Source organism: Xiphophorus couchianus, chromosome 22, assembly GCF_001444195.1.
Source record: "Xiphophorus couchianus chromosome 22, X_couchianus-1.0, whole genome shotgun sequence".
NCBI classification, from domain to species: domain Eukaryota; kingdom Metazoa; phylum Chordata; class Actinopteri; order Cyprinodontiformes; family Poeciliidae; genus Xiphophorus; species Xiphophorus couchianus.
The window spans coordinates 8,703,925-8,717,068 of record NC_040249.1 but is presented as its reverse complement, the minus strand read 5'-3'; the positions used below and the strand labels follow the sequence as shown (position 1 = coordinate 8,717,068).

The 13,144-nt window shown below is 41.7% G+C and overlaps 2 protein-coding genes across 7 annotated transcripts in view; one reads left to right on the top strand and one right to left on the bottom strand.

The window, feature by feature from the left end:
• The window catches only part of LOC114137765 (transcription factor COE3), a 90,299-nt gene that overhangs the window by 74,946 nt on the left and 2,209 nt on the right, over positions 1-13,144 (top strand). For 3 of the 6 annotated variants that reach the window (XM_028006567.1, XM_028006569.1, XM_028006568.1), the window contains exons 11-15: positions 758-846; positions 8,262-8,327; positions 8,499-8,670; positions 11,193-11,378; positions 11,832-11,999. In XM_028006567.1, coding sequence (XP_027862368.1) covers positions 758-846; positions 8,262-8,327; positions 8,499-8,670; positions 11,193-11,378; positions 11,832-11,999 — 681 coding nt within the window. The remainder of the gene's footprint in view (positions 1-757; positions 847-8,261; positions 8,328-8,498; positions 8,671-11,192; positions 11,379-11,831; positions 12,000-13,144) is intronic. The other 3 variants (XM_028006572.1, XM_028006571.1, XM_028006570.1) reach the window with 1 other exon arrangement.
• The window catches only part of LOC114137766 (methylated-DNA--protein-cysteine methyltransferase), a 40,576-nt gene continuing 39,672 nt past the window's right edge, over positions 12,241-13,144 (bottom strand). Inside the window, exon 6 of the transcript XR_003594098.1 lies at positions 12,241-12,912. The gene's annotated coding sequence lies outside the window, so the exon portion shown is untranslated. The remainder of the gene's footprint in view (positions 12,913-13,144) is intronic.

Below are 13,144 nucleotides of genomic sequence, written 5' to 3'. Positions count from 1 at the left end.
ATTGAGAAGTGATGTTCTCTATTAAGCCATTCTTTCCCCTTTTGCACTGCTCTCCTCCTTCCTAACTCTCCTCCCCTCTGCCTCTCTCTGAGTGTACACATGATTGTTTAGAATCAGGCGGAGCTGTAAGGAAACCTTCAATTACCCATTAGGACTGTCAGACATAAAACGCCCGGCTCTCACCAAAGTCTGGGTTATGATTCATTTACTTTGTGCCTCTGATTCATCGCCCAATATGCCCCAGATTACTGTTTGAGGGGTGGGAGAGATTAATGGCTCCATGGGATCTGCCACCGTTTTTCAAGGGCCCAGTGTTGCAGTACAGTTGGTGCAGAAGGGTGAAATGACAGCAACTTACACTAGATCAATGTGTGGACAGTCTTTCACAGATTATTAAAGCTCTGTTAGATTAAAAGACCCCCGCTATGTAGTTTACTGTAGTCAATATTCCCAAGCAGATAAAAAGGGGGCGGATCCCTCTAAATAATTCTTAGACTGATGTAGGTCATCATGGCTGCTAATGAAATAGCACTTGGTGACACAAGTGTCAAAAGGAACCCCCCCAAACCCCCACCATAGCTGATGATGTTTCATAAAACATTGTCTCACCCTTGAGTTTTTTTTTTTTTTTTAATTAGGCATTCTGAAATTACTGTACTGTAAACCATCACAAATTTTTCAATTAGTTCCCTCATATCTCTGGCAAAATTAGCCCTCAAATGGGTCTAATCTTTATCTTCCCTTTTCTCTCTTCTAGCTCTCAATGAGCCCACCATCGACTACGGTTTCCAGAGGCTGCAGAAGGTCATCCCCAGACACCCTGGCGATCCTGAGAGATTACCAAAGGTCAGTACATTGTCCTTTCCGAGCAGAGAAACGTAGGGTGGTAATGACACAGAGCTCCTCAGGTTCTGAAGGAACAGTTTATATCTTAACCATAGCAGATAACTCTCATGACATTGTTATTTAATATAAATCCAGATTAGTTTGTTGGTGCTAATTGGCTAGTCCAAGAGGGGCCATTGTCCGTTGTGTATTGGTGACTGTCCTTGGAAGCTCGTTGGGGGACTAGTGCTCCAGCGGTCATTGGGCAAAAGGCAGGGTACACTCTTTACAAGCCACCGGTTCATCACAAGGCAAAAAGAAACAAACAACTATAGACAAAGTGAATGTGCGTGGAGTACCGTGGAAGGAAGCATCAGTAGTCTGGACATTACCCACACATGTAAGGGGAGAACATGCAAACTGGATACAAAAAGGCCTCATCCAATGCAGAGCATAGATCCTATACAGTAAAATCATTTTATTGCTGTCCAATTTTCCATATTGATGTTGCACACACTAATGCAATGCAGGTCGATAAAATAGCATTTGCTTAAACAGCGGCAACGTTTTTGGGACTGACGTTGTGTTAAGACCCTACAAGTAAACTTTATTCTTGGCCACTAGCTTCAATCTCCAGGGTCAACTAATCTGGATTTACACTAAATGAAGACTCCAAAAGAATTATCCCCATGAATTAAGACATTTACTGCCTATAATCTTTTAACAGAACCTCCCTTCAAAAATCCTGAACCATCCATTTAATATCTTGCTAATACTCTGTGACAAATAAACTAAACAACATTCCCATCAACGCAGAGCACTGCGACCCAGAGCTCTAACAGCTTTTACTCCAGATATGTGGCTCACCCTCCAACCAGCGTGGTAATGGTATTGGGGGTTTTTTGTGTGTGGGGAGAGAGGCGTAAACTCTCTGTGTGGTAAAATAGCTCAATCAGGCGTTTTCCTCTCCAGTAGTCTGTGGAGATGGTAATCTGGTCAGAAACGACGCCTGCACCCTCATTACCCCACTCATGTTTTCCTTTCATTTTCTGCGGCTCGATTTGGTTTAATCTTTTGTTTACAGAACCCTGTGCCGTAAACCTTTCTAGTCTTGCTGCAGCTAATAGACAAAGACTGCATGTTATTATGCTCTGGCTTTTATAATGCTTTGTTTTTTATCTTTAAGTTGAAAGTCACATCAGTTTGGCATGACACATCAATAGGCCAAACTGAAAGAAAGAACTGAAAATTAGCATTAAAACTGAGGTGTTCAAATGTCTGTTGTTTTTTTTTTCATAAATGCTCTCCTGCACAGTCCTTTTGATTCCTTTGATTCTTTCCCTCTTAGTTTCCCACTGATAGAACCTGTGTGTTTTCTCTAATTGCCACCCCGCTAGTAACCATTTTGATGACCAATGCTCCAAATGTGTCAAAAGTAATAATATGACTGATTAGTCAATTCAGGACCCCTCGGCACGCCGTAATGCGGGGACCACCTCAGAGTTTTAATAATACTGTAGAACCTTTAAAGACCTTATCTATCATATCCCAGCAAGCAACACAACAAAATTATTAATGTCCAACAGACAATTTAATAAAGAACAGAGTGTGATGTTTGACCAAGGCAACCTGGAGAAATGGAACTTCACAGCTAGTCTTTGGCTCAGTATATGAAGTGTTTCAATTAGACCTGGTCCCTGTGGAGACAGGAAGCTACACCTCGACATGAAATGTTGCTCTAATTTCAGGTGTAAACGTTGACCAAAAGGTGAAGTTCACTTACCTTTCATATCTACAACTCTATCTCAGCTGGCAAGACTGTTTGAGTTTTACAGGGTTTTCAAAGGTTTTCACCCTCTGTTAAAATTAAACCATGATAAATAATTTCAAAATATTTTTACACATATTATGTTAAATATATCTGCACTAAAATCACTTGGAGTAAAAAGAAAATGCTGCAATAACTCGACTGCATAAGTGTGGACATTTTAAAACCAATACCTTCTTAAAACATGTTTTGATGCAGTTTTAGAAAACTTAATCGGTTTCAAACTGATTCAGTTTCAGTCTGAAAACTGATATATTAAGTGACATGCTTAATATATCAGCATGTGGCATACTGATACATTAAGTTAGAATATATCAGCATGTTACATGAAAGTTATCCAAATCTGTCAGACTACTATTGCACATGGCCATCTTCAGATGGACCCACAGATTTTATGTTAGATTTGTTTAGCGATTTTAGCTTGGTCAGTCCAAAACTTAATTTTTTTTTCTCACAAAACTATTGTTTTATTAATTGAACAGTATGCTTGGACTTCTGGTAATGTTGACAAATTAATTCCCACTTCATCTTGATGTTTTACAATAAAGCTGACTAGTATTTGATATATTTCCTTCCACTTTGAAAAGAGAAAAAACACAATTCCAACTGAAGCCACCATGTTTCAGTGCGTTGGTTATGGTGTTCTTCTGGTGGTGGGTGTTGTCTTTGAGTCAAACTTATCCTTTAGAATTGTGGCCCAAAGTTCAACTTTGGTTTCATCTGACCACAACAAATTTTATTTGACATAAAAGGTGACTCTTCTTGCAGTCCAAATCTTTAGTAAAGATATTTGAAGATTATTGGAGATGTAGGATATTTTTTGTCATATATAGAACACAAAATGCTTGGAATACGTTCCTGCGGTTTCTTTATTTAAATTACTGATGACTGTCTCCCATTTGCCCTGGTGCATGCATAATAATTTATTTGTGTTTTTGTAATGACTGATAATTTTAAAATACGAAATACTTCTCAGCAAACCAAAAGATGCAATTGGAAGTGCAATAAAAATCCTATTAGGGTAGCTGAACTTCAGAATCACTTTAATTAGTATAAGATGTCCAAAAAAGTTTAATTCTTCAATTAAATCAAAAGGCCTTTTAACATTAAAAGTATTAGGTTAAGGTTGTGAACACCTAAGCAAGAAGGTTATTGCACTTTTTTTATTTTAATTTGAAGACAGATATCTTGGCTTTTTACTTCAATTCTATGTGGTGAAAATTTGTCGTGGTGACATTGTTTTATCATCAAAACTTTTTCACATTTTAACAGAGCTGTGTACACTTTTGAGAGCCACTGTATATAAACCAAGTCCACATCTTTTCTGCAACCAGAGACACAATGTTACATGGTAACATGGCTTTATTACAAAGAAACCTTGAATACAAAGCATGGCTGGTTGTGGGACAGATTTTGACACTGAGACCGAGATTAGTTTCCTGGGTGAGCGTATACTTAATATAGCACGGTCTCCCGGCCTTTGCATGAAACAATCAGAGAGTGAGATGAAACCCTGCACTCCCAATAAACAACATAAATATTTGATTTGCTCTCTAATGGACCCAAATATGGGGTTCAGGGGGCATGTAAATGATCCCACGAAGTGATTCGTCATTGTTAAGCTTGCCATCTCAGGGTCAGCTCTCGGGGTCAAAAGCACATTCCCAATAAAACAAGCCTGCGGCGGGCCGAGGCTGCCGTGCACATTCGGAATGAGAGCAGAAACAGAATATAGAGAACAGCCATTACAGGGTGCAGGTGAGGCAGAGAGACTCTATAAAAAGAAGATAAAGCTGGAGGACGGCACGGTGTGCATTAGCAGAAAGGCAAATCGACACCAAGCCCACTCACCACCTCTACCCAAGACCCCCCACCCCCGTCTCCTCCGTTCCCTCCCTCCCATGACTTCACCCTCCAGTTGATAATATTACTGCGCTATTGATTTCCACCAGCCTTCTCCCTGGGACCAGTAAGACACGTGGTAATTGTAAGGAGACAGAAAGCCAATATGGGAGTGCTCATGGATAGCAAGGGATGCACGCTAATATTGTTGCTACACAGAGAAAAAAAGGGGGGAAGCTGCCTCTGATTGAAGTTTACCTCGTAATTCTAAGACAACATCGCAGATGACAGCCTGACCCTGTGGGAGGAGAGGAGATATAAAAATTCAATGCAAAGTCCAGGGTGAATATGAAAGTAATAAGTGTGAGCAGTCAAGTGATGAGAAAGGAGATTGGTTTGCGGGCATGGCGTTAAGTGAAGAGAGACTTTAGAATTCACCCTCCTTTTTAAGATCTTGTTATAAAACAATTTTCTATTCATAATATAAAAAAGACAATTTATAATACCATTTTGTGCCCTCTGGCAGTAATGGACAAATAGACTGAATATCACATTATATCACACTCAATTTCTCTCCTCTGCAACAAATTAGATTCATTATAAAATTAAAAGTGGAAACTCAATATTGTTTTATTATTAAGCTGATTGCTTTGGATTCTTTTTGTTCCCCCCACCCCCCAAAATGAGCATAAGCCCATTCTTTTCCAATTCTTTGTGTAATCCACAAGGAGAAAATATTACAAATGTGTTCATGTCAAGCAATTACCCATGTATTTAAATGAATCTCTCTTCCTGTGCTCTTTGAAGTACCTTCATCTAATGGCCCTATGCTTCTAAATGCATTCATTACCTCAGGCTAGAGCTAACAGAGTAATTGCCTTACAGTTTTATAATGGCATTAGCACTCCAAGCTACATAACCTAGGCCCTCTTTTATTAACTGTGATAATATAAATACAACATCCATGTTAATCTAGTGCTTGAAGACTCCTTATTGTTAGATTTGTATTTTTTTTTTTTATAAGTCGTCATTTTGGATTTCTTCCCCTCAATTTTATGCCTCGGCAATAACACGAACCGGCTTTTAAATCTTAGGTGATCAGTCATCGGAGCGTTTGTTAGCAGAGCACGGGACCTTTTATGCAGAACAGTCCCAAACAATAGCCGAAATCAGTCACGCATTTGTCACAGAACAGCAGAAATCATTCGAAGCCGTTAATTGTTTCAATTTAACATGGTGTGTTCAGATATGTCTCCATGACAAGAAAGCCAATTACACTTATGCCGGAGCAGCATTTGAGATTTACATGGAAATGCCCTCGGAACGCTATTCCGTGCTAATCGTATTCACAGCATGAGCTGATGCGCATGAAGGCGTCTCGTCAGAAGAAAACAAACTTCCTTCCTTGATTGGGTGCAGCACTTCTCATCATCCGCCGATATGACTAGGTTGCCACTTAAGCATAGCCCCGGCGAGTCAGCTTGGTTAGTTAAGACACCACGCGGTAAACGACAGATTAAGGATGAGAGGCAATATCGTTTTCTCCCCTCCTCTTTTTTTTTCCCAAGCTGTCCTTATGTCACTGCTGCAAAGTACCATATGGACAAGGAGGGAGAGGACGTTTCGCGGAGAATGAAACATGGCTTCCGAATGCGACAGTCTTAATTGCTTTAATTGTTGTTTAAAATTGAGAGCCATGTAGGAGATCTTGAAATATGATAGAATAGATTATTGGTAATTATTAACTGCAGACAAAAAGAAAGGAAACCACTTTATCTCACTCAGCAAGAGAGAGAAAAATCTGTTCTGCCTGATGAGAACACATCAAGACAGCTGGTACTCTCATTTAGTCTACCTGCTTCACGACAACCATAATTCTTTATTTGTATGCAAACTAGATGCATGCAACGTTGAGCATACACACCAATTTCAGAGGTAAATGCCCATTCTAAGAGCCACCCATCCGGTAACTTGGGGTGGATTAAGCGATATGTTTCTATAAGAGAGCATGGCACACGCTGCAAGTGGCTCCTACAGCGATTCATCTTGATAAATCAAGGACGGTGGCTAGCTATGCTCCTTAGGATGAAAGGGGGGCCCCCTTACACACGCTGCGTACACACACTGCATACGCCGTGCCTCGGAGACGCAGGCCAAGTCTTGGAGGCCGCTGTTTGAAGGCGCGAAGGCTGTGTTTACATTCATTTACGGCAGCTGCCGTCTTAATCCCACACTGCCATTGCCAAGTGATGGAACACTTCAGACAAATTACCGAGGCCTGCAAAAGAAAACACAGTGAATGTGGGAAGAAAACAAGCACCATCTGAGATGTTTCTAGTGACAGATTTGCATTGCTTTTAACCGGAGTTCTAACAGCACAGTCGACAAATCTCTGCTCTACAGCAGGTGACAACAAGAGAGCATTTTAAAAACACACACACACAACAGCCATGACTGCAACTTGCCTTTGTCAGATTAAATGCACTCTTAAGAGGAGGAGAGGGTTTTCATACAGCAAACTGCCTTCTGTATTATGGAAAACAAAGAGAGCAGTCTGGTTTCTGGAGAGGGATTTAATTGTAAGTGCTGAATTCAAAGAGCCGATAAGGACACACAAATGGGCCAAACCCCACCTAGCCGAAAGCCCAAAACAGAGTGTGTGTGTGTGGTTGACTGGGTGGGGGTGAATGGGGGCTGAGGGGTGCGGGATCCGGGGCCAACTCATTTTCACCGTTAAGAGCCAAAGCAACACAGCTAATCCGCATTGTCAAGCGGGGGCAAGCATGCAGACATGGATAAGACCACATCCTGAGCATCCGTGTCCCCAAGGCACGAGCACCCAGCTCTTGCTGGATGGGAAGTCATTTGTGAAGTCCTTTGCAACAGCCAGTCAAAGAGGTTAATTGAAAAATTCCTTAATGTCATTACAACAGAACTAGATTAACCCAGAGCTAATTCACTTTATTGTTCTGAAGAGAGGGGACTCGGCACTGAACTCCGGAGCAAACGTGAAGCCCGGAATCAGGGGTGAGGTGTTGTTTTTAAAGGACTATGCCAGTTTAATTAAGATAGGGAACATTATTCACTGCTCTGCATGGTTGGAAGGAGCAAAATGGTAGTGCTGTATAAATTTACCTCCGGTGCCTCTTAAATCTAGGTGGCTCTTATTTATGTAAACGTTTCATAGCACTTTTTAGCACTGTTGTTCGGCTCTCTGTGTGTCATTCTTATTCTGCATGTACAGTGACGACACACCTCCCTGCTTCCCCCTCAAAAGTAATGACAAAACTAATAGTGGTGTATATTTTGTTGGATTGCCTTTGACATTGTCTGATGCCTTTGTTTTTGGTGTTTCAAACTAATTGCAATCCCCTTTTTTGAGATGTGTATTGATGGGATGGTTAGGCTCCTTTGTAACATGTTTTCAAGTCCATCAAACATTTTCAGAGGGCCTAAGGACCTAAAAACATGGTGCTTCGATGCTCCTTGAACCACTTTCCCACTATTTGGGCCCACTGAATACTGGCATTATTATTTAATTTGAGCTGGATGCTAAAACAAACATTTTACGCAATTATTTAAGGGATAAGAGACATAAAACTGGACTGTTTTGACTTGCATAACCTGTTGCCTGTAGAAACATGTTAATCACTGCAAAAATCTTCCCAAAGCAGGGGTCTTCTCTTTGGTTTGACAGAGGCCTCAGGCTAAAGAAAACTCTGTTGTGGGAGTTGTATTTATTTCCTTTCCCTGTTTCCCTAATCAGGAGGTGTTACTGAAGAGGGCGGCTGATCTCGTCGAAGCCCTGTACGGGATGCCCCACAATAATCAGGTACCTCAAAAATCCTCTCAGTGTGTCTGATTTACACATAAAGAATTTTTGATGACATAATTAAGGCCAATATTCAGGACTATATCTGAAGGAATATAGTGCCGCAAGTCAACTCAACAGCCATGTATTATGCATTAAAAAAATCCTTTGCCTTCTTTTTTTGCCTCTCAGGAGATCATTCTGAAGAGGGCAGCTGACATCGCAGAAGCCCTATACAGCGTTCCCCGCAACCACAACCAGATTCCCTCTCTCGCCAACACAGCCTCCCACGGCATGATGGGAGTCAACTCCTTCAGCAGCCAGCTAGCAGTCAATGTGTCAGAGTCACAAGGGAATGACCAAGGTGTGTGATTTGGGGGGGTTAGCTCCATAACTTAGAGGTGCTCAAAAGGGGGTTGCAGAAGGATTGCAGGTGCTTCTAAGAGGAATACCCAGGGACTTACAAGAATATGGCAAATATGTTCTCCCTTCTGTCGCCTTCAAATAAAAATAACTAATAAAAAATGGCCTAATACGAAAAAAGGTATTAATCCAGTCCGCGAGTCTTCTATCATTTTTTGTAAGGAGGGGTATTACGTATTTCCCAGGCACATAGCAACATTTCATAGCACAATCAATTAATTATGTTACCTTCAGTTGTTATTAAAAAAATCCTGTATATATCAAACATAGCTTAAAAGAAATCTGACTTTCTGATTTGATACCTTGAATTTGAGCCTCAGTCTCTTTAAGAAGCTCAAATTCTTCCCGACATGCCGCCTTCAGCACGTTATCACAATGCCTTTCAGTAGTGCCATTTATAACCATTCATATGAGCATTGGACTGAGAAGTAGTTCATATGATGAGCTCAGCCATACCCAATTTCCACCAGATGTTTGATAATTGTTGCTGCCGCCAGTGTGGTGGAGCTCAGTGGGGAAGGCTTGGTGGGTGAGGGTTGCTCTGTGAAGAGGAAGCTCGGCTGGATACTGTGGCTCCAAGGAGGAGCTTTGTGTAAATAGGCGGTGCTTTGAATGAGCAAGCATTTTAGGCAACCTGAATGGCTGGCAGGGGTGCATGAAAGAATCAAAGCAAAACTCCAGGTATGTTTTCAAACACGATATAAAGTTAAAAATTAACTATATTTTACATAATACCTCCATTTGAATGTGGAACTTGCAATATGTCTTTATAAAGAAAATAGAGATGAATTTGGCTGATTCTGTCTTTTATAAGGCGTTAACATGCCAGAACTAATTTCAGCCAACTATGATTTTGTTGTACATGATACAGATATATAATTCTGACATTATTGATATGACATACTATAGATAATGAACAGCACCCAAAATACTTCTGTCTAGTCTTCTCACCAGTGTGAGTGATTAATAATTATTTATATTCAGAACAGACATGAAGTCATGCCCTGTGTGTGCGCGAGACAGTGTCTGTAAAACAGTTTTACAGCTAATTTAAAACAAAGAAAATATTATGCAGCTTCCCTTTTAAGCTGTCTTCAGCATCTTATATTAGCTATCAACAGGATTAGCGAGACTAGGATTATTAAAACAGCCATCTATGTGTGTATTCCCTGTGGAGAATGTAGACGACATTTTCAACTCCAGCATGATCCATCAGATACAGAGGCTGAACGCTTAAAAGGATAAAACAGTTCAACTTTGCTTAACGTTCAGACTTCTTATTAGCCCCTGAAAGTCTTGCTCTATCACTGCTTAAAGCTGCAGTAGATAACTTTAATTTTATTTTTTTACATATTTGTTAAAGTTGCCACTATGTCCTGAAAATATAATTTGAGACAGTTTGTAAAAAAAAATCCTGTGGTCCTATTGCCATCTGCAGATTTATACCACTTCCGAACAGAAACTACCAATCAGAGCTAGGAGGAGGGTCTTAGTGCTGTCAATCAATCTTGTGTACGCACTGCTCAAGATTGGCAGTTTGCTGCAGCTTTGGTAATGGTGGGCAAACAACTTACTGCTACAGGAAGACTGATTATCTACAGTTGTTACTAGCAGGCACATTCACAACAGACTATGCTCTGGGAAAGGAGCTGTATTTCAGCAGAGAGCAAGATTTACTGATCGGTCAATCAAGGAGGATCTAAGGCCCTCCTCCTGGCTCTGATTGGTTGCTTCCGATCAGGATTGGTGTATTTGTGCAAATAGCAGTCAAACAACAGGGAGGAGGCAGAGGAACTTGACTTTTTTCACTGATTATGTCTCACCCTAAGCTGCCACAAAATAAAATAAATACAATCTTTTTGTAATAAAAGTTATCTACTGCAGCTTTAAAGAAATTGCAGAAATGTCTCAACATCGGTTGAAAACAGATTTCTCGTAGCATCTTACTACTATGGACCTAATCTGAATTCCTTTTTTAATAAACTCACTGCCCCTGAAAATAGAGAGTTTTGGCTGTTCTTCACTCAGTAATAGCATCCACATTTGGGAGTGCTGCTGTATGACTTGTGCACTGACATGGAAAAAAAATTATTTGAACAAGTCATCAACAGATTTCTCAGTGAATCTTTTTAGCAACTTTGCATACTGAATGTTATGTAAATTCTGGAAAGATAATAGAAATGTGTTGTTTCAGCTTCCTGCCTCTCTTTTGACACTCTAAAGTCATTGTATCGTTTACGTTCTTCATTCAGTAACAGAGGATTTGTCAGTGAAGCTTTGTTAGCGTCTTGATAAAAGAGCTATCTGATCATGGAAACATCATATTTCTCGCTATGTTGCTAATGAAGATCTTTGACTGTACCAGTTCATTTCCACTGCCATTTACTTTCAATCACCGGACAATGCCTCGGAAAGAAAGGAATGAATGAATGTCCTTGTACGTCTTCCATTTGTGTTATCCAGTTGGCTACAGCCGGAACACCAGCAGCGTGTCCCCCAGGGGCTACATCTCCAGCAGCACCCCACAGCAGTCGAGCTACAACACAGTCAGCAACAGCATGAACGGCTACGGCAATGCCGGCATGAACCTGGGTGTGCCAAGCTCCCCGGGGTTCCTCAACGGATCCTCTGCCAACTCCCCATATGGAAGTAAGTAGCTTGCCACTCTTGCATGCTGTAGTAGCACTAAGTTCCTGCTGATTTAATTCCAGCTCCTGCATTCATTCACACCTCTACGAGGCGTTTCTGAAAGGAAAGGGGTACGGGGGGTGAGCGCATTGTTGATGGTGATAATATGTGAGTCTTCATTCACAAAAGCTTGTTTAGTTTCAGGACTTTAGAGAGCACACATGTGGTTTAGAATTGTGGAAATATTAGGTTTACTTCACCACACGCCACCTGTATTTGTTCAGCCGGACCAAAATGTTGATCATAGGGGCCTGTGAGTACTGATCATGTGTCCCCCACCCCAACCCCTCCCTACCTGACAGTAACTCTACCCCAGCCTTACCTTAACTGCCCTCTCCCCTCTCAAGCACTACTCACAGCACGTTCTCACTCTCGCCCTCCCTCCTTCCCTTGCCCTCCCTGTCGTCTCCGCAGTTAAACAAAAGAGCGCCTTCGCCCCTGTGGTCCGACCCCAGGCCTCCCCACCCCCCTCCTGCACCAGCGCCAACGGCAACGGACTGCAAGGTGAGCCCCCCTCACCCCCTCATCCCTTCCCTACGGACTACTGGTCAGATACCGCTGCTCAGGCCTCTGTCCGGTTTGGTGAGGGATTAATCATTACAAATATATGCATTTTGACAGGCCAATTTACACCTTTCAGTTCACATTCAGACACACACTCTTGCAGAGAGCATGCACACACACGCCTGCACACCTCCACACACGCAAACAAGACAGCGCAGGTCTGAAAGTGACAGTGCAAATGTTTATGCATACATGCATCCTCGTTGCCCTTACATACAAACGATCCGCTCCGATGTCGCAGGACAAGACCTTCGGCGAATTGTTTTAGTAATTATGTTTATTAGGTTTTGTGCGTGTGTCATGACCAACATGATTGCATTGAAAACAAGCTTAGCTGTAGCGCGTGCCCCAAGATTAATAACATTGGGCTTAATGAAGTGGGAAATTAAAGTTCATCTTGCTACACGTTCATACTTATTAATACATGTTGTGCAGAAATTAATGAGCAATGCCTTGCCATCATCTGCGCTGGCAAACTTAAAAGCATTTCAACCATGACTCTACAAATATACTGCGAGCAATACACTAATACATCATCCTAGCACTTCACTAGTTGCCTAATTGTTAAAACATGTGAAAATACTGAATATATAAACTCTTAGGGCGAGCTACAGTTGCTAATGATATCCAAAGCAGATGGTCTTAGCGCAATAACAGGGAGCTACTTTTGATCTTGCCTAATCTCTATTGGATAATGACGTGAAGGCAAAACTTGAGTCGATGATAAAGAGACGAAGGGGGTGCAGAAAGGAAGGAAGTCACAGAAATGAATCCGAGTGGGAGACTGAGCCGAGTTGCGGCATTGTGGGAAATGACCGTGTTGTTGCTCCGTCGTCACCACAGCCGGCTCTCCTGGGAGTCTGGGCCACTGTTTGCCATTACCCCGATGGCAGGAGAAATATCACACATAGCAGGAGCGGCGTGCTGAGAGCTGAAATGTCAGAGCAGGAGGGAGGTTAGGGGAACGTACGGCGATGAGGGCCAGCGGACACGGCAAACACTCGCAGGCACATGCGCAAACAGGCACATTTAAAGGCTTACATCCACGCACTTGTGCAGCATCAGGTGGCTGGACTCCGAACAAGCACGCACTGACACACACACTGCACACATGCATGCACTCATTTTTTTTTTTTTCAGTTTTGATCAATTTTTAGATCAAT